The sequence below is a fragment of the Natrix helvetica genome (assembly GCF_964273705.1).
Source record: "Natrix helvetica genome assembly, chromosome: 3".
Classification (NCBI taxonomy): domain Eukaryota; kingdom Metazoa; phylum Chordata; class Lepidosauria; order Squamata; family Natricidae; genus Natrix; species Natrix helvetica.
Window position 1 is genome coordinate 116,514,988 of NC_138549.1, and position 25,841 is coordinate 116,540,828.

Here is a 25,841-nt window from a genome sequence, read left to right on the forward strand (position 1 = left end):
AAAAGACCACCTGAAAACTGAATTACACACTCTCACAAACGTATTATTCTCCAACGGATTCCAAACAAAAACAATTACCAACCTAATCCAAAGGCAGACTCCCCACAAAAACCAAGACACAGAACAGGACAACATCACCCTCCTCCCTTATATCAAAGGCACCACAGATAAAATCAGCAAAATTCTCCACAAACACAATATCAAGACAGCCTTCAACACTGACCAAAAAATAGCCAACATCTTAAGAAACCCCAAAGACAAAATCCAGCTAGAAAACCAAGGAATCTACGAAATACCATGCAAAATCTGCCCTGCAACATACATAGGACAAATGAACAGGAGAATAAATGCATGCATCGCAGAACACAAGAACGCAGTAAGAAAAAAAGAAAAAACTTCCTCCCTTTTCCAGCACCTTAAAGCTACAGGACATGAAATTAATTTTGAAGGAACCAGGTTAATCTCCAAAACAGAACACTTCAACAAGAGAATAGTTATGGAAGCTATTGAAATAGAGAAACATCCCCACAACATGAATAAACGTGACGATATTTCCTGCTACCAGACATCTGGAAACCATCCCTAGTCAACAAACGAGCCCCACCCACCACCCAGGCCCTTACAATACGAAATAACAATAGACACACAGCCAACATCAATCAGAACCAATCTACCAATCATGATACAACCACACAACCAATCATTCCACTTACTGAAACAAAGCCAGCACTCCATATCGCCCCACCAAGATTTACAGAAAGACGGCAGCTCCGATCATACTTTAAGCCCAAAACCCAGCCTGAAGATGGCGAGTGAGACCTTGCTGAAATGTTGCCAAGACAATCTCAATCTTACACGGGAAAAGACCCAAATACAACAAGACCAGCATACCTACACCCATGAAAATCTACGAAAACGTGTGTGTGTGTGTGTGTGTGTGTGTGTGTGTGTGTGTGTCTGTTGGTCTTGTTGTATTTGGGTCTTACATATTAGTGGTCGGTTATACCCGGTAGTGTGTACCAGTGCCTGCTGGGAGCACCGTTCCGGTGCAGTGCTTCACAGGATCCAGCCGCCCACCCCTCTCCTTAACTCTATTTGAGCCGACTGGGACATTTGCGCACACGCACAGAGTACATGGCGCCTGTGTGATGCACCGCTGAGCAGCTGGAGCATCACGGGCAGTGGGTACACATGTGTGCGCTGCGCACGTGCATGTGGTGGGTGCTCGGCCCTATTGCAGCGTACCGGTTGCAACAGGATCCGGAACCCACCACTGCTGTGTGTGTGTGTGTGTGTGTGTGTGTGTAGATGTGTGTGTGTGTGTGTAATTTAATTAATGATTTTAATCACAATAGTAAAATCTAATACAAACTAAAAGAAAGAATAAAAACAAAGAATGAGAAGTGCAAAGTAGAAGAAAAAAGAAAATAGAAAAAGAAAATGAATTTATAAAACGATTTCCAATTTCATCACAAGTAGAAACAGTTTTTGTATCTGTTTACCGCTTCTTAGTTTTCAACCTATGATCTTTTTATCCTATCTTCCATCTCCATAAAGCACCTTTTCAGTCCGAGTGACAGCAGAAATGTAACCAGAAAAAAATATTATTTTAACTTTGATCAGATAGCCAAGTTTATTATATTCCTGTATATATGCATATACAGAATAAAAAAATATACAGGCCATTGCCTGGGTTTATTGTTTGTATTTCCCTTTTGATTTTTAAAACATCAACTAGGTTTCTCAATTATTTCCCACAAAACTATTCTTCCAAAGAGGAAAGAATACTTCTTTTTAAAAAGAAGTACTATATAAAATATCCATGCAACAGTTAGAATATATAAAGCTAGTTCAGTAAACTTTGACGGGACTTTATAGTTGGATGAAGTTTATATAAAATATCATAAATATTGCAATTAAATTAAAATGCAATTTTTAAAATCTGCTTCATTCTAATGATGAATCATTTACAACATTGTTGACAAATATGTTGTCTACAGTGTTCTTTAATATCAATATGAAGTCACTGGACACAGCTGCAAAGAGTTTGGGGATAAGATACCCTGAATATGCTGACAGAATTCAGCTCTATTTGTCCTTATATCTGAAACAGGAAATGCTATGTATGCCCTGAACTGTATCAAGATGCAATCACAGACTGGATGAGAGCCAATAAACTGAATCTATATTTAGACTAGACTTTCAAGACAGTTTCTGGGTATAAGAATTGGGAAATCTGTTCTGAATAGGATTGCAGATATAAAATCTTTGGATGCTCCTATAATCTTCATAGTTGTTAGGGTTGTGTAGAACTAATTTCTCGAGGAAGGAATCCCATGTTCCAGTTTCAGCTATATCCTATTCTGGATAATCTAGCCACTGCTGTATATTTATTGCTAATGCGGTGCCTCAGTGGCTAAGACGCTGAACTTGTCAATCAGAAAAGTTGACTGTTCGGCAGTTCGAATCCCTAGCACTGCGTAACAGAATGAGCTCCCATTACTTGTCCCAGATTCTGCCAACCTAGCAGTTCGAAAGCACATAAAAATGCAAGTAGAAAAATAGGAAAGGTAACAGTGATTCGTGCACCTCCGGCGTTTAGTCATGCCAGCCACTAGGGAGATGTCTTCAGACAGCACTGGATCTTCGGCTTTGAAATGGAGATGAGCACCGCCCCCTAGAGTCGGGAACAACTAGCACATATGTACAAGGGGAACCTTTACCGCTACCTTACCTGGCAAAGGGCACATGACACCTAAAGTGCTGAAGAAACTGCATTGGCTACCAATTAGGTAAAAAAAAGGTGTTTCAATATTTTTTATATGTATATAAAGCCCTAACCATCTTTGGCCAAGACAATTGATGCATTGCCTGCTTTTTTACAAATTGTTCATTATTTATACAGGAAGGAGCTACTGAATGCCCAAGACCCAGGACCTGTAAGCTACCATATTGGGTCACTAATGTCTGGACATATGGTCTTTAGAATGTTTATTCATTTTAATGTGTGTCTCATATTTTTACAGCTGTTCTATTGTTTTTACAAAAAAATATAATAGAAACAACACAGGGAAACAGTTTTGAGATTTTCCAAGTGGAAAATCACAATTTCCGAATCTTTTATAACTGAGGCAAAGATGATTGCCAAGTCCAACCTGGAAGTACTGTGGAATTGTAGAGTAAATATTTTATTTTGCTCAGTTCAAGAACTGTCAAAAGCTAAGACCATTTCCTTTCTCCTTGAACTGTTCCAAGAATTTGTTCAGGTCCTGCCTAGTATCAGAAACCTGATCTGAAGAAAAAAAGAGTTATGTCTGCTTAATCCTATTAATGGATCATAGTAGTCTCTTTGTATCTATTTTCTCCATTTGTAATCTGTGTTCTATTACTCCCTTTGTTTTCCACATTCCATTCTCAACCTCTTTTCAGCAAGATGGGCTCCCTCCTTTATCTGCAATTTTTCAGGCTTTTTGCTTTATTTGACATAGATGATCCTATTTATCAATTGCCTTTACCTAGAATAACTTTGCTAGAGCCTGTGTAAAATAGAATTGACCTGATTTCAATTCCTAATGAATTCATGGTTGTGTTGCCAAAAATATCTCCATAAATAATGTGAAACCAATGTCTACTAATTAATTGCTTCCTTCCTTCCTTCTTCCCTCCCTCTCCCGCTTCGCTATTTCTTGATAGGTCCAAACATAGTGAAATCGAAAATACTTAGCATTTTGAGATCAGTAAAGGTTGGCTAGAATGGAGCAATAACTGGATTAGTCATAATTAATAATTTATTAATCACAAAGCATGAAGAGCTTTCATGGATGAGAATCATGGTGGGCTGACACTCTCCAACGTAGAGAGAGACATCACAGCTGCAAACATTGGCTGGAAGGAAGTTTCTGACCAACATAAACTCACTGGATCAAAAGAGATTGTAAGATAAACCAAGTGCACCCCAGACAGTGATTCCTCATGAATAAACTGCATAAATGGAAAAAAATTTGCAGTCGGCTCAGGATTGAACTGCCAGAAGTCCTGGGCGACCATCTATTCTCCTAACTGTGGTGGACATTAAGTTTTGTTCCCCCCATTTCTTAATCATTTGGGGAAGTAACTAATTTATAGAACAGAGATTTCCTTTGAAGAAAAAATAAGACTTATTCCAGTGAATTAAACCATCTTTCAAGATTATGAAAAACAATTAAGCAATACTTTAAGGATCCAAGCATTTTCTGCAAAAAGCTTATTTAAGGAAATTTTAAAACAGACAAGGGGTCAGCCTCTTTTGTTTATTTTTCAACATTATTTTTATCATTTTTAAAACTTTTCACAATGATACTTTGATATAAATTTTCAATGTTAATTGAAAACGCCAGTATGGTGTGTGAAGACTTTTTATTTATACTTCAAGAGTGCACTTAATTTCCAGAATCTACATAACAAAAGATAAGGTAAAGAATCAGATTGTTGTATTTTCTATGGAGATGTGATGCCTGTCATGCTTGAAACTATTGAGAGCTACTAAAACAAAAGTGTCCACACTATAAAATGATAATAAAGGGGAAAAAAGGTTTTTCTTTTTACTTTGCCTGCTTGAAATATCTTTATCTTTCGATTACTACTTTGAAATTGCTGCTAGAAAATTGGCAAATAGGGCAAGAGGGTCTCACTCTAGTGACTAGAGCAACCTGAAGAAAAAATAATTACACAGATACACTTCAGAAACTTTAACAGATAACAAATAAAATATATGCTTTTGAAAAGAGAATAGTTGAATTTTTTTAAAGAGGAGATGAAAGAAGATTTTAAGAAAATGGAAAGTTCTATAAAGCAAGTATATGAAGAGGTAAATCAAATCAAGATTAGAATAGAAATTTTAGAAAGCAAACACAAAAAATATTTGTATACAAATAAATACACTAATTCAGAAGATTTTAAAGAACAATTAAAACCAGAGACTTTTATTTTGGGACTAATGGATAAACAGCTAAGAAAGAAACCATGGAACTACATATGACAACTGTAGTGACATTACTATATGCTCAGACATTTTGGACCAGTTAGTGAAGATGAAGGAGCTTCAAATATTTTGGAACAGTTAGTGAAGATGATGGAGCTTGTAGAGATGACAGATTTTTTTGATTAGAGAAAGGGCAGTATCTAATTTTATGATTCACTGAAAATGTCTTATAGACTTTGTGAATGAAAGAAGCAAATGCATTTATAATTTGTTGCTTTAATGAAGGAAAAAGTGGATGATAGGAAAAAGTGAGTTTTTGTATAGTCATAAACAGTTAGTTTTTAAACATACTTATATTTGCTCGAAGGAAATCTGAAGCTTCTTTCTATTTGTTTTTATCTTTTCTTTCTTTGTTTTCTTTATTTCTGTATTATTTTGTGTTAGTTTTTAGGTTTTATTTAAAACGTTTAATACAATTTATATTTTAAAAAGTCATAAGACATCACACACCTAAACAGAAAACAATTTAATATTGGAAACCATGATTAACTAAATATGCATATAAATATCTTGAGGGGACCAATCAAGAAGAAATGAGCAACATGAAGCTTAAAACAGAACAGCCTCTCCCCACAAATATTAGAGTATTCTATTAAACAGCTAAACAACCAGAAGTGAACTAAAGAGGATGTAAAAATTAGTTTCCTATGACCCCAAAGCCAATGGAGTTCCAAGAACAGTTTCTCTATACAAAATGTTTCAAGGCAGGCAGTTATGACATTTCTCAAATAAGTGGTTTCTTGCAAAAAAAATCACCCCCAATAAAACACCCAGACACAAACTGAGATATGTGATATATGCAGTACAACGCAGTGATATAATTACAGATCTGTAGATTGGAGAAATAAAACAACCACTTTACAAATGCATGGCATAACATGGGAGAACAAGCCCATCAGGACAAGTTTCAGCACGCATCTACATCTGAAAGACAAAGATGACAGCAAAGTCCACATTCTGCAGGTAGAGGAGCTAGTGGGTTGAGAGGAAGATTAAAGAGGCCATCTACATTAAAATGGAACAGTACTCTCACACCAGAGGGGGAGGGATTGATAGCACCTATATCCTGGTTACAACACAGTCCTTTCAGTAGTTCCAAAAAGGTTTCACACACATTTCCACTATTCAGGTGACCCTGAGGGCACAGATAAACCTCCAAGGAGCCTCAACAACTCTCAGAAAGAGTGCTAACAATCAGACTCAGAAACAGTGCTAACAATCAGAAGAATATAAATCCTTCTATACTCCACCATTCAGTCAGAACTGAAGAAGCTTCTTGGATGAAAAATGAAACATCTTCAAGGAAAAACAAAGTCCAGTTGCCTTTTGAAAAAGCACCTTTGGGACTCTCTTCGCTGGTAGCTTTTTGACTTGATCAAAGCTATCTGTAGCAAACAATAGTCAGTATTCTTGCTACAATTAGATATATAGTTAGGTAATACCATAAATGAATTTATACCGTGTTTCCCTGAAAATAAGACAAGGTCTTGTTTTCTTTTCACCCCTGAAATAAGCGTTTGGCCTTATTTTCAGGGAGGTCTTATTATTTTTGAGGTGTAGGTCACCTCATGGCTGCTGCTGTGTTGCAATAATTTCAGGGAGGTCTTATTTTCAGGGAAACAGGGTAATGAAATCATAATTTTGCACCTGTTCTTTTATGCATTAATATCTGGCAAAACAATTGAAACCAGAAACAGATGAAACAGATAGGGGAGATGCAAACACATTGGGGAAATATCAATATTTCAAGGCATCTTGATTACTGCTTAATAAAATAATATGTATTTTAATATGAGGACCACATTATCTTTGGGTAAGCAAATCAGGAATCATAGGCAAAAGTAGAAAGAATCGCAAGCATAATTTTATACTGATTTTTAAAGGACATCAACCAAAAACTTAGGTGGTCATCAAAATCTATAAAATATAATGAACTAGTCACTTTAAATCTTTCCTTAGTTCAAAAGTGAAATGGAAAAATGCTGCTACAAGAGATATGTGCACTATTATTCACTGGATGTAAATGTCAATTTGCACAATTCCTTATAGTTGGCAGATTATGTATGGATTATGACAATGAATAATGGCCATGTTTTATTAAAACCTATTACTACAGTTTGCTATTGTATTAAACTTTGTATACTTATGCACATGTATGAGAAGCCCTTAGCTATATATATTTGCTATTCAATCAACCTGAAAAAGAGATGTAGCTATTTTAAATAGCTGACTTCTTGGCAATGCCTTTTTTTGCACACTCACACCTAAACCCAAACAAATTTGAACTGCTTTCACTAAGAGCAAAGTGGTGTTGTGTTCATGCACAGTCTAACTCTTTCTTTCAAATAACCTTTGAATTGGTATAATGCTAATATTTATAGGAATAGAATAGAATAGAATTCTTTATTGGCCAAGTGTAACTGGATACATTAGGAATTTGTCTTTGGTGCATATGCTGTCAGTGTACATAAAAGAAAAGATACATTTGTCACAAATCATAATGTACAACACTTAATGATAGTCATAGGGTACAATCAAATCATACTAGGAAACAATCAATATAAATTGTAAGGATACAAGCAACAAAGTTAGTCATACAGTTATAAGTGGGAAGAGATGGGTGATAGGAACGATGAGACAATTAATAGTAATAGTAATGCAGACTTACTAAATAGTTTGACAATGTTGAGGGAATTATTTGTTTAGCAGAGTGATGGCATTTGGGAAAAAACTGTTGTTGTGTCTATTTGTTCTGGTATACATAGTAGATAAATACCTTTCTACCCAGCAGGCATGTAAGCATTTTGCTCTTAACATGACAGATCTGTAATTTAACATGGCCTTCCCTAACCCAAGGATATATTGGGACTACATCTTCTCTGGGAATTCTAACAGTTACTGTAAACAAATTTAGAGGTGACCTTCAAGAAGGTATTAAAGAAACATTAAGGAGGGACTTGAAGAAGATTGAAGAAGAAACTCAGAATAACTTGTCTTGGTTTTCTTTACTATAAAAGAGAGAAATTTGAAGAAGCTTTCACAATTCTGTTATCATACATTGAAATAATAAAGTAGCATTCCTGGAACCCCAGTGGTATCTGTTCTTGAGTGGCCTACTTCAAAAGTCTGATAGTACTGCATAATCCCAATACGTCCGGATAACACCAGATTGGGGAAGCTGCACACTACATAGCTGGAATTTAGTTGGGAAAATTCAATCATTTACTTTGGATTAATAATTTTAATTGCTTTGTTTCTCATAGGGCTCTAATCAAGTAAGCAGCTGATGTCAAGCTTTAAATACCTAGCTATTTTATTTGCTATTTCATGGTTGAGTGAGCATGTGTCTGAAGAAATAACAAGAACTGGACAAAGCAAGACAGATTTATAATTTCAGAAATAAAATTTGAGTCCCCTTACATCTATTTCCTAAATGAAGTCTAATTCTCCAAACACATTTCAAATCCTTAAAAAAAATCCGACATGCTTTTCCGAAGAAATAATATGCTGTAGTAAAAGAAATAAATATAATAAATCAGTAGGATTTGACCCCTTTAAAGACTAACAGGTGACTCACAGCACAAAGTATCATTCACTGCTGAGCTCAAAAGATTCATGAAATACATGAGAACAGTATTATCAGCTACAGAATGGCCATGAACAAAATAATTGAATTGATAACTCAAACATCAGCCAATTAAATTATTGGGACTTTTTAAAATAGATCCGTTTAAATTGCAGAAGATAGAAATGATCATCTTTTTATACCACCCACATATTCACATATCTCCTGATTCAACAGTGCTTCACTGGTTTTACAGCAGGTTATAAAGGACATGTGTACCTGACATACATTTCATCCAATTTCCAAACCACAGCTAACTTCCCATTTAATCAACCAATGTGGAACCTGTGTTTTCTACCTTCTCTTATCACAGGTCCTGCTGAAGGCACAATTTGTCACACTTTGGCAGTAACCATGGTGATGATGCCATCAGGGAGTCAGATCTGCCCAGTTCCTAATGGCCGCTTACAGCTGTACCATACATACTTCTTCTCCTTTCCATTGGATCGTCTTCCATGCCCGCTTTTGATTTGCAGTGCTGAACTGATATCTGGCTTCCCAACAAGCCTCTTCCATAATGTATGTTAAATGATCTTGTGAGAGGCACCAATAAGAGTGATAGACTTTGCTCTCAAAAAATTGCACAGATGGTTAAGTTTGCTTTGAAAGAAAGCTTGATTATGCCACTGATGTATTGCTAATCACCGTTATAGATTCATACTGTACTTCAATGCAAGAAATTCCAAGAAACCACAACATAGTCATGAGAATGACCATTGTCTTACCTGAAAGGTCGTTTTCAGGGTGCTGTGAAGGAGAATCCAAGCAAGGGTTAAATACAGCCAATCTGCCCAGAACTGAATTGAAACTTTAAGCCACGTCTCTGGTGCTGACTATCTTCAGATTTGTTCAATGAAGGCGTGGAACTGTTACGCGTGGAGAAGTTCAACAATAAGTCTAAGAACCATATCCAATGTAAGAACAAATCCAACTGGAACTGCAGAAGTCTGCACGGAAAACAGCAGAATTAGACCCCAGGGTGGGGTTGGACTCTCCTTCACAGCGCCCTGAAAATGACCCTTCAGGTAAGACAATGGTCATTTTCCAGGGCGCTGTGAAGGAGAGTCCAAGCAAGGGACATACCCAAGCTAAATGTCACTAGGGCAGGAAGCAGTTGAGTTCAGGGTCTCTCCGCTGGTATAAATGCCCTGAAGAACTCGCCTCCCAAAAGCCCCTTCTGCCGAAGCAAACTTGTCCAACTTGTAATTCTGAACAAATGGAGATAATGAAGTCCAAGTAGCCGCCCTGCAAATCTCCTCGATCGGCGCCTGCGTCGCCCAGGCCACCATGGTGGTATCACTCCTAGTAGAATGTGTCGTGATGTGGCGAGGCACAGGTTTGGACTGAAAGACGTGAGAGAGGGTAATGCAGGCTCTCAACCACCGTCCAATGGTAGAGGAGGAAACCTTGCGGCCTTGGGAAGCCGGTTGGAAAGGAACGAAGAGCAATTCGAAACGACGAAACACAGCTGTGCACTTTTGGTGACAGATGGCATCCCTATCTGGGCCTGATCACTGTTTGGGTCCCGGCCTAGAATAGGGTTTGCTGCCCCTGATGGCCTCCCAGGCAGCCTTGCCAGCTTGCCTGGAGAATGCTCTGGAAGAGGGCCCAAGCTGCTCTGAATTCTCAGGGATCTGATCTGCCATGGCTGAAAGGTTGGGGTCTGACTGAAACAGGCAGGGACTACCTTCACTCACCACCTTCACAGTTGTAGACCGTGGACCCAAGCGCTCAGAAGAGAGAACAGAAGGCCACTGAGATCAGATCCAGCCAAGCAGGATTCTGGTGCGAGCGTTAACAGCTCCCAGCACCTTGCAGGTCAGATAATGGAAAGCGACCTAGGTAAGCCACAATCCATTGCCGCAACAAGCTGATAGTTTTACAAGGCTAGGAGTCAAATCGCCAGCAAAACCGGACAAAGAGCCGCCACGTGGTGACCTGTAATGAGTTAGGCAACCAGGCAGTTGCGGCAATGTGCTCAGAAAGCAAAACTGGCTAAACAAAATGGTGTCCGGAACTTCCAGTTTCTCAAGATGGCCACTGCACCAGTCATGCAGCCCAAAGTAGCCACCGGAACTAGATAGGAGCCCTGAAGAACCGCGCCGAACACTGGCTTCTTCAAAGCGTGGTCGGCGGCAACAAAACCCTCAATGGGGATCCCTAATGCAGTGGAGGTGCTGCGACAGCGCTGGAGTCGGCACTCCGACCCACGCGCCTCCTACGACAGCTGCCTGTAGCCCAGGACACCAGGAGGACCAAGAGGTGAGCAAATAGCCAATTAAAAGGAAAGGAATTTTTCTCTCACCAAGCCTGCTCGTAATGGACACAATTAAGGAAATTTTCTCCTACTTTTAACTCTAGGAGAGTCCAAGCAATTTGTAGAACTGAAGAGAAACTCGAAAGCGCGTCCACTGGGCTAGCTGATTTGAAAAAAAATGGAGATAGTCAGCACCAGGGGTGTGGCTTAAAGTTTCAATTCAATTCTGGGCAGATTGGCTGTATTTAACCCTTGCTTGGACTCTGCAGAGCAGCGCCCTGGAAAACAGCTTTTCATTGGAACTCTGTTGGATGCCCAGGAACAGTGGTGGGCAGTGATATTTCTGCTGTCATTCTCCATAGTGATCTCTGTGCTGCTAATCGGTAACAAGTAGTTGCTGCAATAATACATCATTCAATCATCTGCCAGATATATTATAGCTTTAGCACGTTAAAACAAAGGTGTCTCGGTATGGAAAGAAGCAGTGGGGAGCACTGAGAAATCATCCACTAAACTCTCTTCAGTTTCACTCTGATTCCCAAGCATTTCTTTTTGCCAGCCAATAGAAGAACTTAGACTGGAATAGCCACAGAGACTGCTATCCATCACCGCCTACGCAAGGTTCTTCCTGCTGTCTCCCAAGGTCATTCCCACATACCACCACATCACCTATTCAGTTATTCCTAGCACTGCAGCCTTGGAGAACATTGCAAGATACACTGGAAAAAGTGAGATAGGGAGGTACAAAGGAAGCTGTAGGGAGTACAAAGAGAAGGAGCCAACTCCTTGCTGCAACAACCATACATAGGTAAAGGTAAAGGTTCCCCTTGCACATATGTGCTAGTAGTTCCTGGAGGGGGTGGTGCTCATCTCTGTTTCAAAGCCGAAGAGCCAGCGCTGCCCAAAGACGTCTCCGTGGTCATGTGGCCGGCATGACTAAATGCCAAAGGGGCACGGAATGCTGATACCTTCCCACCAAAGGTGGTTCCTATTTTTCTACTTGCATTTTTACATGCTTTCGAACTGCTAGTTTGGCAGAAGCTGGGACAAGTAACGGGAGCTCATTCTATTACGCGGCGCTAGGGATTCGAACCGCCGAACTGCTGGCCTTTCTGATCGACAAGCTCAGCATCTTAGCCAGTGAGCCACCGCATCCCCTTAACCATACATAGATACACATTTTGATAGATTTACACCAAGAGCCTGGCACTTCTGGAAACTTGAATGTGGCACAGAGCATTTATTTCAATTGTTCACAATGTCACATTGCTTCTGCTTTTACCCCACGATGGTCTTATAAACAGCGATTGGTGCTTGTTTATTCCTGCCGGTAGGTAGGAGTAAGAATACAGGTGGGAAGAGAAAGGAAATCACCAACAGCTGCACCTTAATTTGGTTCACAGAAAACAGTCATGAAGGCACCAGTCAGCTCCCTTGTGGTACAGAATAGAGACCGGCTGTGGGAGAGAAGAAATTATGCTGGGATGCTTTTGTTAATCAAGCTCTCTACATGGCCCTGCCGTACAATTCCCACAGAAGTTTCTTTACTTAAAAATGATGTCAGTGCGGGCTTTGAATATTGTCGTTTCTAATGTCAGATTGTGTCTTTATTACTTTATTACAGAGAGTGGACCATGCAGGATGCATTAGATTATTGCTGGCCAATGACAACATAAACCACATTGTTTATACTGCTGTAAACCAAAAGCTCATTATTTTCTGGAAACATAAACCCATTGATAGATCCTAGCTGCCAGTTACAGACAACATCCATGGCCCTGATTTTGGAGAAGGAAAAATCATTCCCTAGAATATTGCTGGAATGGAATTAAGTGAATAACTTAAAAAAAATAGGGTGTGTCTGCAGCACATACAGTACATTATTCATCGTATGCATCATTCATGATGGTATTTAAACTGTGATCCACTATCCTGCACAGAAATATTTCAATAAACTGCCTTAATCCGACCCATAAATGCCAGTTTACTTTTTAAAAAATGTTGAAAACCATAAACATTAAAAAAAAAAAGGTAAAGACATCATCAAGTTAAATTTGACTCTGGTAATTACAAAGATATATCGACACAATTTACTTGGAAACTGGACCTGACAGCAAGCCATTAAAACACCCACTTCATTCTGAGTTTATTTCCTAAGAAACAAAATATTAATTTCCAGTGTTAAATCACATTGAGAAGGAATTCTGGGAGTGTACTTGGCAATCTCTCTCTCACATCGTGTGGCCTTTTTTTTATTCTGGATTTCACTTGCTCAGCATAAAGCAACTGAGTCACTATGATGTTAAAATATAGATTAGCTTTTTAATTATTCTGTCCTGCCAGGATGCCTTTCAACTCATATTGCAGTGTTGAATTCTATAATGTTGCACTACATTTTTATCCATATTGGCTGTTAGATGTACAATGCAAATATTGTACAAGCTAATTTGTATCCAAGTCTGGCAAACAAAAAAAGGAGAAGGCAAAGTTCCAGCTAATTAAATTGCTCATTTGGAGTCATGTTTTAAAACCAGGGACAGGATGTTGGGCATTTGGCAGTTTTTGTCTGATGTTTTTCCATGCAACTGATACTCTGAAACTCTTCATAATCTTGGAAACCAAAACGATTGGTTAAGAACGTGGCATACTCTGCCTAATAAGAGAAATCCATTTCAAAAATTATGAAGACCTCAGCCACATCTCCCCCCCCCCATTCCATGCACCAATGCCTGCCACGTGCCAGACACAATAACCCTCTGGATTTCCTCGGCAGAGGCTGTGATGCAGGAATGCTGGCTTGCATTCCAGAAGCCCTTTGCAACCATCCCCATGGCTTCGGCAAGAAGAGGCATTTCAGAAAGAAAGCCAGTCCAGGCACTTGGCCAAAGTCTTGAATTATAACACATAATTTTGGAGGAATTAGGGTAGCTGGCTTTGCATTCTGAGCAATCGACGGCAGCAGAGGAGCAGCGATCCTTTCGCCACTGGAGACGCTGCCTTTTGAGAAAGCTACAACCTCCTAATACCTCGTTATTAGATTTTCTGACTTTGTTCCTCTTGCCCAATTGGGATGCTCCAGCTATTAAAGCTGCACTTGTTAAAATGGTAGCCAAGTAATGCAAATACAGCACCTGCAATTGAAGCTACCTTTACAAAAGAAGGCTAATATGCTAAAATGAAAAAAAATCTGAGGGAGCTGTAAAACGCTCAATTTATGCATGTGTGTTGGGAGTGGAGAGCACTGTCTGTAGCCAGAGTTGATTAAATCTTTCAATAAGGGTTTGTTACCTTCATATTCTACTCAACCACAGCATACTGTTTGATCTGACACCACAATGGACAAAGCTAGAAGTGGGAAGGTCAAGGGAAAATGCATTTTTTAATCTTGATCTATAAGTGACTTTTCAGTCATGTTGTAGGATGAACTACCCATGACAAGGTATTTTTGATTAAAAAGAAATGATACGATATGGAGTAATACGGTACGGGGAGGCAGCACACACACAATCAGTTAAATTATACTAGCAAGGTTACTTATGTGTCAAGAAAACTGTAGGGTCAACACTAACTCAAATATACACAGAGAGATAGAGGGAGAGAAACACAAGATTGCAGGAAGTACTTGAATATCCAATAGACAATTCTGAATATACAGCTGATCTAGGTAGTCACAGACTTCACGGGACAGCTGCATATCAGGATGAATTCATCCATCAATCAGCCCAAAAGAATCCAGCTACAAGAAGCGCCTCTTTACGAGGAAATATTGGGTTAATACTACTACTGAGTCCACATACACTCCATTAACAGCTATAGTAGTTGCTAATGGATCCCTGCTAAAAATCTCCTCCATAAATTAATTTATTTTAAATCCAATCCACTTTCCAAACTTAATTTTCCTCTCTGTGCCTCACCATTTTTCATAAGGTTTCAAATTACTTGATTCCTCTGACCTCAAATTCTTATTAATATCTGCTGACTTTTGCTCCCATTTGAAACATGCAAATGAGGCAATACTGTACTTTCTTCTACAAATCTGTGTTCCCATAGTATAGTTTCTATCCCTAATCACAAGTCACAGTAAGCATCCCATCTTTGCTTGATTCCTGCCCAGTGTTTGCCCTGGGAACATAGCTGGGGTACTCAATAACATCATTTAAGAGCAGAGCTTGAAGCTTAAGCCTGGAGCTTAGTAGCCAGTTTTGTGTAGCAGTTAAGATGCTGGGCAATAAGCCAAAAGATTGTGAGTTCTAGTCCTGTCTTAGGCATGAAAGCTCATGCGCTTTCTGCCCAATCCACGTCATAGGGTGGTTGTTGTGCAGAAAAAGAGGAAGAGGAAGGAGTATTAGGTATGTTTGCTGCCTTGAGATCAGGCCCTGGTACTTCTCCAACTTCTCATACTCCTTATTCCTGATGTTGCTGTCACTTGGCATTACTTCATACATACCAGGGGTGGTATACACTTAACATCCCTACAGGTACACAAATGTGAGCCTTCCGTGCATGCGCTTTTGGTGAAAAAAGGGCCTAAATGGGATTCCATAGAGCCGGGCAGGCGGACGCAGTCACCCGTGATTTCTGCTACCGGTTAGGCGAACTGGTAGAATACTACCTTTGATTCATACATACATGCATGCATACAGACAAATGAATGACTTCAGGAGAATAAAAGAAAATATATGTAGCTCAGGGTTGAAATGAGGGGTCCTTGGTGCTCTGCCAGACTGATGATGTTACCTAGTTTGGGTAATAAACTAGGCTAATTCTATTACTTGGGTAATAGAATATCTGCAAAAAAAACAACAACCAAGCTCAGAGAGCACCAAGGACTCCTGACTTCAGCATTATATAGTTTGCATTTATATGTTTAACACTACTGTACTTCTAGACTTGTGGTAGGGGGAATCTCTTTGTGCAAAGTCACAAGCGTTACTGGAATTAAAATATATAAATTTGTAACCTTCATTGCCAGTTCTTTTTAAAGTCTTCGGATGTGTTAATAATTAATTATAAATATAATCATTTATTCCAATAGTTTAGGGATGATGCAGGGAGTAGCACTGCGGGTTTAAAGATTTTCAAAGTATTAAAGTCCCTCTAAATATCAGAACAAAGGAATTAATTTACTTGTTTCAGTTATAACTAAAAGATCACAATTTACAGAGTCATGAAAAGTTCTACTGATGATATTATGGAGACTTATTAAATAGTTTAAAACATATTTTTAACAAGTGACTATATTGCTTTAGTAGCAAAATCAGGGAATAATTTTCAGTTGTAAGTAAACATGGTGTATTTGGTGACCTTTATTTTCCAACAATTGCTTATAAAGTTATGACCTAATAAGCTCATTTAAAACACAAACATACATGAGGGATGGAATACAATTGGATCACAATGAGATCATAAATACTACTTCTCTGCAAAGCATGCAAATCCATTCAGAAAGTGTCCAGGTGAAAAAAGAACTCCAAGACCTCCTGCTCACTGATTCCATCCACTGTACATTGAGAAGTCCAACTTCAAATACCAAACAGTACTATTCACTGGACCTAAGCAATATTTCAAACTTCTCCACTTCTAAAGTTTAACATTAAGGTTAGTAACTCTGGCTGCCTATCTTATGCTGTTAGAAGCCATTCATTACAGAGCCTTTTAAAGATATTTTTAAAATATATTTAAACACAATCTAACTGCTGATCATAACCTAGATCTGTGTTGGCTAACCTTTTTTCCATTGTGTGCCAAAAGCGGGGGGAAAGAAGGGGGGTCGTGTGCAGGCATGCCCACACCCATAATGCTATGCGTGTGACCCCCCAATGGGCATGCATGTGTGCCCCCCACCTCCCGCTTTTGGTGCACAATGGACCTGTTTTTCGCCCTCCCCAGGCTCCAGAGGCTTTCTAGGAACCTGGGGAGGGTGAAAACAGCCTCTGCTGCCCCCTCCGGAGGTTCTCCGGAGGCTTCAGGAGGCTTCCTTGAAGCCTCTGGAGGGTGAAAAATGGGAACGGACTTCCGGTTTGTCCATAGGACCTAGATATTTATAGTTTGTAGCAGAAGAGATAATGAATTATTGCTAATATCTATTTAAATTATTTTATCTACTATTTTTTATTAGTCCCATAATTCTTTTCCTAGAAAATTGTCTAAATTTGCCTTCTTGTCTAATGTACAATATATAAAAGAACCATTTCTACTTAAATTTGATTAGACTTCTTAAATAAAATATGATAGCTTGGTAGAGTCATTAAAAGTAACGGTAAAGGTTCCCCTCGCATATATGTGCTACTCGTTCCAGACTCTAGGGGACGGTGCTCATCTCCGTTTCAAAGCCAAAGAGCCAGCATGTCCAAAGACTTCTCCGTGTTCATATGGCTGGCATGACTAAAGGCCAAAGGTGCATGGAACACTGTTACCTTCCCACCAAAGTGGTTCCTATTTTTCTACTTGCATTTTTACATGTTTTTGAACTGCTGGGTTGGTAGAAGCTGGGCCAAGTAACGGGAGCTCACTCCTTTACGCAGCACTAGGGATTCGAACCGCCGAACTGAAGACCTTTCTGATCGACAAGCTCAAAGTTTTAGCCACTGAGCCACCACGTCCCTTGGTAGAGTGATTATGTGCTATCAATTCAGTGGTTATTCTTAGTGACCACATAGATTTACTTCAAGACAACCTGTCTCTAACCTGGTTCTTCAAGTCTTTCAATGGTGTACAAATTTTATCACTGTAACTGTGTTCATCTCCTCTGCAATTGGTCATCCTCTTCTTGACTTTTATTCCACATTCCCCAGCAATATTGTTGTGTTTTTGTACATAAAACAACACAATTGTATGCCGCCCAGTTTCTTTCCATGAAATAGGCGGCCATATAAATTTACATACATACATACATACATACAGTACATACATACAGTACATAAATAAATAACTAACTGCCTAAAGAGCTAGCTTTTCATATGTAGAGGTATGTATTAATGTTTTTGGAGATGTGGGGAATGGGGAATGATGCTGCCTAGGGAAATAGCAGATAAGAGAGTGCCTACAGCTGTGTAATGAGCAGAAAAAAAATCTGCCTAATTTACCAGGCTGTAAAAGGGATGGCAGGAGATTTGTGCTAACAGACTTGCAAAGATTCTGTTACAATCTGGTCACATTTCCTGTCTAATCAACCTGGGAAAGATGACATTGCATAATATGTCCAAAGATAAGGTGACCAGACATCCCGCTTTTGGCGGGACAGTCCCGATTTTTAACAATTTGTCCTGCGTCCCGCAGCGTTTTTAAAAGGTCCCGATTTTTGGAAAGAATGCACAAGCTAGGGAACAGCGGGAGAATGGGAAGGGAATATACTGTTTTCGGTGGCCATGTGGCTATTTAGCCAGGATCAATGTTCCCTCTAAGGTGCGCGGCTGCGCACGTGGCAAGAAAACACCACGCAGCAGTTTGCAACTGCCATGCAGTGATTTCTACAGTCACAGGCTCCAGAAGCAGGGGAGGTCCTTTGCAGGTGGCTAGAACTGGCCACCCGCAAAGGACCTCCCCGGACTTGTTTTGATGAGCGCGAGGCAACTGACGGTAGTTTGCGCCGGCCGCACCCGCTCAAACTATTGTCAGTCGCCCCGTGTTCAGTAAAGCAAGCCTGGGGAGGTCCTTTGTGGGCAGCCAGTCCTAGCCGCTTGCGCCTGGCGCTGCAGCTGAAGTGAACCCCCAAAGCCCCCGCTGCCACTAGAATAACTGCTGCTGCCTCCTCCTCCTCCTCCTCCAACAGCACCACCACATTTGCTGTCCGGCGCTGCGGCTGAGGTGAAGCCGCCAAAGCTCCCGCTGGCGCCCCTGCCCATGGCAGCGGCACCTCCCCCTCCGCTCGGAGCACCTGAGCTGGGCCCTGCGTTACCCCTGCCCCCTCCTCCTCCGCCGTGCTTTTGAGGAGCCATGAGGCCGCGGGAGCCAGTAGGAAGGCGGCGGAGGGGGTGGGAGCAGGAAAAAAATGCCTCATGGCTTCTCAAAAGCACGGCGGAGGAGGAGGAGGCGGCAGGGGTAAAGCGGGCCCCAGCTCAGGTGCTCCGAGTGGAGGGGGTGGCGCCACCGCTGCTGCCACGGGTGGAGGCGCCAGCGGGAGCTTTGGCAGCTTCATCTCAGCCGCAGCGTCGGGCAGCAAATGTGGTGGTGCTGTTGGAGGAGGAGGCGGCAGCAGTTATTCTGGTGGTGGCGGGGACTCGTCGGCACCTTCAGCGGCAGCCCTGCCCCCGGTGAAAAAAACCGAAGATGGAGCAGATCCACGCAGATGATGTTGTCGCAACATGACTGGATGAGGAATTCTGGGAGTTGAAGTCCACAAGTCTTAAAGTTGTCAGGTTTGAAGACCCCTGGGGTTTTTTTTCCCTAAAGGGTTAGGGGTGCAAGGATATAGACCAAATTTTTAATCAAGAACACCCCCTCCCTAGTTGGGAAACCCTGTTCTTTCTTTCGCTGCTGCTTGGGCAGAAGGCACCATGCCGGCTAAGGGGCCCCTCCAGAGCGTCCAGGTTTTCGGCAGGAAGAAAACTGCCACTGCAGTTGCTCACTGCAAAAGAGGAAATGGCCTGATTAAGGTGAATGGACGGCCTCTGGAAATGATTGAACCCAGGACTCTCCAGTACAAACTGCTTGAACCAGTACTTCTTTTGGGCAAAGAGCGCTTTGCAGGAGTTGACATAAGAGTCCGTGTGAAGGGTGGTGGTCATGTGGCTCAGATATACGCAATTCGGCAATCTATTTCCAAAGCACTGGTGGCTTATTACCAGAAATATGTTGATGAAGCTTCTAAGAAGGAAATAAAGGATATCCTCATCCAGTATGATAGGACCTTGTTAGTTGCTGATCCTCGACGTTGTGAGTCCAAGAAGTTTGGTGGACCTGGTGCTCGTGCACGTTACCAAAAATCCTATCGTTAAAAGGAAACTTTTTTGTCTTTGAAATAAAGGATAAAATGTAATAAAAAAAAAAAAAAAAAAAAAAAGAACACCCCCTCCCTGGTCATGGTGTCCCGCTTTACCAATGTTAAAATCTGGTCACTTTATCCAAAGAAGATCTACGTCTGGTCACTTATGCCTCTATTATGAATACAGACCTTGAATTTTGCTATTGCTGCTGCATATTTTCACATATTGGTCTCCCAATCTAATATTATTAGCAAGCTTCCTGTTTTCCTACATTGTACCACATTTGTTCTTGTAGGTTTTAGCAGGTACATTAGTATATTGTGTTATTTTCATTTATGATTTCTAAATTATGGAGCTAATAAAAGTATTGCTCGTTTGCTGTGTTACTATGTACTATGTTACTTACATATCTGATGTCACAACACAAGTACTAGAGGATGGAGTTTGCATTATGCATGTCTTGTCATTTTGGCATCGTGATTAAGAGCTAATCTCTTATTAGCAATTTTATTTTCATGTTGATCAGTGATCAAAATAAAAGTATTCTATTATATAATATAGTACAATTATAGTACAATGCTATATCTCCTTTAAAAGTTGAAAATTTAAAACTATTCAATTTATTTGATTTTCATTTCCAAAACTTAGTAATTAAGATATTTTGTTCAACTAGATATCTTTTCAAATTAAAGGATAAAAGTAATTCAAGTTGTTAAAATAATTTTGCATTGGATGACTAATAGTTTTTTTTCACTCAGGGATGTTTTTGCTAATTTAATTTTGCAATTTCAGACAATGCAGAAATGAGTTTTGTCCATTTCAATTGAATTGCAAAAAAACCCACTTTGTGACAAAACATTACACTTTCATATTACAACTTGTTATCATGTTTTTGACATCTTGACAATTTAACAAATATTTAAACATTTGCAATATGGATATGCAATTATACAAAAAGTTCCTCTTGAAATATGTTTTGTGTTTTACAGCAATAAATCATTTCAAAAACATAACATTGTTGACAATTCACAGAACTCTCTGCTAAGAAAAGGAAGCAAGTGGAAAGTATGTAAGCAAATAATGCTCCAAAATCCAACTCATTTTAAATAGCTTTTCAATTCCTTTCATACAGCAGCCTCACAGGGAACTCTAACTCATAATTTAAGACACTTCCCCTCCCCAAGAGATTTTTCACATACAAACTACTGAAATAACAAGAGCAACCTTCTAACTCTTGTAATAAAGTAGATAATCTTCCTTTAGGAACACCAATTGCTTTCTCTGAATTGCCTCATTGCAACAAATTATATAACAGCACATATTTTCCTAAATATTTCAGTAAAATAAATTTAATTTTCTCCAGAACTTTCGGCTCCAAGTGGGGAAAAAGACACTGGAGTCATGGAGGCTGCTTGGAAAGATGGTTTTAATGGTGGACAGGACCGCATGGCTTGAGTCCTGAACAGCAAAGGTGATCACATGGTTCAATGTTGGTGGAGAAGAGAAGAGAAGGGAAGAGAGGGAGAAGAGCAGACAAGAAGAAGGGCTGAAGAAGGGCTTGCAGGGATTTTTATAATCTGTTCTGCCCCACCTCTCTGTTTCCTGTTCCTGTGTAAGAAATGTATTCTGATTGGTTGCCAGACTCACATGGACCCATGCAGGGGCAACCCTCTAGGCTGTTTTGAATCCAGGTTTGATTGAGTTCAGATGCCATGTGGTCAGTTGAGTAAAGGCTTATCATGCCTTCATTGTCTCTTACACTGAACTCTACACCCATCCCCCTGGAGCTGAACTCTTTATTATGTAAAGTGGACTAGCTTGGCCTTCTTAATGGCCCATTGACAAAGGGCAGGAAGCTGCAGGAATTTACTCTGTTTAAAATGTGTTTCCCTTTTTCACATCCAGGAAAATATAATATTCTGCCTTATCAATATTTCCTAGGATATTTCATTTTTCTGGGAGAGGGCTGGGTGATAACTTCCTACATACATATATATATATATATATATATATATATATATATATATATATATATATATATATATATATATATATATATATATATATATATATATATATATATATATATATATATATATATATATATATATATATATATATATATATATATATATATATATATATATATACACACACACACACACACACACACACACACACACACACACTGTGCAGGTATACTCAAGAGCCCAAGCCATCGACATACACTATTACTATAGGATTCTATATCTTCATGGAGAAACATATATATACACACAAATACACAGAAACCACTTACATATGAAATGATGTTATCCACAAAACAAACGGTGAAGATTTCATAGCTTTACTATGGCATCTTTCTGAAAAACTACCTGAACACAGTTAGCCTGTAGGGTCTTTGGAAACTGAGATCTCCCAATATTAGATTGATGTCATCAAATGCAAATTTTGGTTATTGGTTTTACATCAGTTTTGATTTGCATGCATATTTTGAATGGTTCTTGTTTTTAATTTTTTTTAAATAGAACTATTATGAGCTTATATGATTTTTGGCAGTACAGAAACAAAATAAACCAATAAATAAAATTCAGAGTAATCCCACTAAGGAAATAGTGGTCTTTTTATAAAAGTTAGCTGCACGGGGAGAATTTTTTAATGGGATATCATTTGTGGAGAGAGAGATTAATTCACCCTCTGGGTCTGTGACCTTCCCATTTACTCTGCAAGCTAACAAAAGCTTCCCATTGTTTTAAGAGGAACCTTTCCCCCACCTGTCTATGGAATGTGAGAATGTGACTATACTGTAGGGAGATTAGAGAATCTTATTACAGTGGCAAAGCCTAGGGCCTGCCACTCACCAATCTATCAAATCATCTAAAGATAACGCTTTTCAAAATATTACTGAAATTGTAGCATGTCTTCAGAACTTTGGTCATCTTATTCGTGAATCTGTCCTTCAGTCTCTAGCTTTTTAAGAGAGAAAATATATACAAATGTACAGTAAAATCAATCAAGTCCCTTCACTGTCTATAAGAGAAGTTATTCCCCACCCATATACTCATTCCAGCCGTGGTCCCACTTTCTTCAATGTATGAAATGCTATTAAAAAACTATGTTTTTTAAAAGCCAGGCCTGTCTCTCTCTCTCTAATGACTGCCTTCAAGAAAATGTTTCATTCTTCTGGCCACATAATGCAGATTCAGCTGTTGTATCTAAAACAGATTTTGGCCAGCTGCAGCATACCATCGTATTTAATTAATTAAAACAGTGCTACAATGGGAAGGGCCTGTGCTGCATACAGAATATCCTGAAGTATACGCTATCTGTATTTCTGTGCTCCATGCACTAATTGTGATTCGTATCTGTTAGAAGACAATAGTGAACTACTGCACTATTGCACATTTTCAAAGCAGCACCTTAAACCAGAAAGGCCAGAAAAGATTAGAGCAATTTGTTCTGGCATTGTATAAGTAGGCTTTTCTACAGAATAAAGAAATCTAGATCATAATAATTTTTTGAAAAAATGGTGAAAAATTGTAATTAAGCAGAAATAATAGCGAATAATTTATTTTCTACAGTGGATATAGTATAACATGGATATTATGATCACAATACTGTATGAATATATTATCCATATCCTATTATTGCCAATTATGCCACCTCAACAATAATCTCACCAGAAAATCCCTTGGAGGAAAATATTTCTACCTATCTTTCTTAATCTTCTTTCTTCTCTGTTTTCATTCTGTGAAGACAAATTTTCTGGAAGCAATTTAACTGAAATAAAACATGTCATTTTCATTTTTCAGTACTGGCTACTGAAGTCATATTTTTTTCTCTTCCGCCCATATTTAATAGAATAAAAAAAAATATTGATGGTATCTGTATCTTGTGTACTGCACAAATCACTAATCCTCTTTGGACATTTGTCTTGTGACTGGTCATGCCCCTATAGCAGCTATTTTGTGAAGAGGCAATCTAGATCCCCATGGCAATCTAGATCCCATAATCTACCTAACAGCATTGTTGCAGCAGAAACAATAGGAGGAGGAAGCATCCGGTATCGCATTTTGAGTTCCTGAGTGAAAACTGGGATCAAATGACTGAATAAGCACTAAAAAGAGTTGGGGATCCCTGTTTGATAAGTAGAATAAAAATGACTTCAAATTACTTCATGGAAGTTTGCTGCAACAAACTGAGCTTGCAGAAAGAATTACAAAAACATTGCATTTATTGAATTTTCTTAACGAATCTGATGGAATTAAATGTTAAAATATATACTCTCAACTGCTTTGACCACATCTAAATTGGAAACTGTTTTATAAATCTCAACACTTCATGTATCTACCTGAGGCAGACAAATTGATGACATGGAAAATTAATTAAAACAATCTCTATAAATCATTTCTCTTTGATCACTATTTCTTGCAAGCAAAAGACAGTAAGAGGGCCATTTTAGCTGTCTTGCAAGCCTAGCATTTTTTTCCATGGTAACAATTACTTTCAGATATTGAGCAAATTATTTAAGCAAAAAAAATGATGCTTGAATTATAAGAATTTTATCACTGAACAAAATTGGGCTTGCAGGCAAAGTGACACTGAAAGGCAATATATTACATATACTACCAATATCCTACTGGAGTGGAAATAGAAGGGAAAGGCCATAAGAGGCAGGCAGAATTTTTCACCAGGCCTATGATAGGTTGGAAATATAATGCCACGGATATCTTGTCCAGCTTCTTACAACAATAACTATGTTAATGTAAATACGTAACACTCCATTAGGGAGCCATTGGTTCTATGGATAAGACTCTGGGAGCCTTGTTATAATTCAGAAGTGCTGAAAGTCTAGCAGAGATGCTTCCTCCACACCTATCAGAGCTGGGCCAGAGCTATTGTCCTGCACTGGGCTCACCAATCTGGCCAGTGTGATATCTCCCCCGAGAGAGTGAGAGAGCAAGGCTATCACAGCAAGGTTAGATTAGCTATCTCATTTGGTATTGCAGCGCATTTTTGCATCAAGTTAAGCTGGAGAAATGCAGTTCTTTGCTCTGATGGGGCAAGCCAAGGCATGGGTGCGCTCATAATCCTACGTCAAAGTACCAACACAATCAGAGCCAGGACCTGCTCCTACCACCATTGCCATTGTTGCAGCCCCTTCTTGCTGTAGATTTAGGATAAAAAGTGCAAATCTGTGCCCTTGCAATGAGTATGTAGGCACTGATGCCTTGAAACAGAGCTGGGATATCCCTTAGAGTGCCCTGCTTGGGTGTGGAGCTATTCTTCATATTCTAAAACCATAGGAGGAGTGCTAAGACGTTTGGCTGGCCTTCAACTTGTCCCACTTTTATCCACAAATCCACACTCCTGCTTACAGGTGGTTGTAAACCCTGAAGGAACATTGATGCCAATCTGATGCCTTCAGACCCTTGATCTTTGATTTGCATCCATCCATCCATCCATCCATCCATCCATCCATCCATCCATCCATCCATCCATCCATCCATCCATCCATCTATCTATCTATCTATCTATCTATCTAAAATGGCTGTGTGTGTATGTTCCAGCTTAACTCTGGAACGCCTCAAGCAATTTCAACCAAACTTGGTACATAGATGACTTATTCTCTGGGAAAAAATACTGTGGGAGTAAGACACCCCTAACACCCCTAGACGTGTGTGTTCTGTTAAGCCTATTGTGCCTTAAAATGGCTTCTACTGTACTTCCGTAAAATGGCTTCTACTGTACTTCCGTAAAATGGCTTCTACTGTGCAGCGCAGTTGCCATGGTAATGGCTTCACAATACTCCACAAGGGGGCTCCCTCTGGTAAGGGGGAAAATCCAACATTAAAAATTATGTTTAGGCTGGATATTTCCCCCCTATAAATAAATACCCAGGCAACGGCAGGTTATCAACTAGTTATAAAATGATCCTTTCCCAGCAAATAGACTATTTATATGTACTTCTGCCTAAAAATAATATTCCATACATTTGAGTAAGTGGATTGTATT

At 39.4% G+C, this 25,841-nt stretch overlaps 2 protein-coding genes across 3 annotated transcripts in view; one reads left to right on the plus strand and one right to left on the minus strand.

The window, feature by feature from the left end:
- ZSWIM5 (zinc finger SWIM-type containing 5) overlaps positions 1–25,841 on the minus strand; it is a 144,756-nt gene that overhangs the window by 54,916 nt on the left and 63,999 nt on the right. The window lies entirely within an intron of this gene.
- Positions 19,353–19,906, plus strand: LOC309390013 (small ribosomal subunit protein uS9). Its single transcript, XM_081949054.1, has one exon. The coding sequence runs from the start codon at positions 19,398–19,400 to the stop codon at positions 19,836–19,838; it is 441 nt and encodes a 146-aa protein (XP_081805180.1). The 5' UTR covers positions 19,353–19,397; the 3' UTR covers positions 19,839–19,906.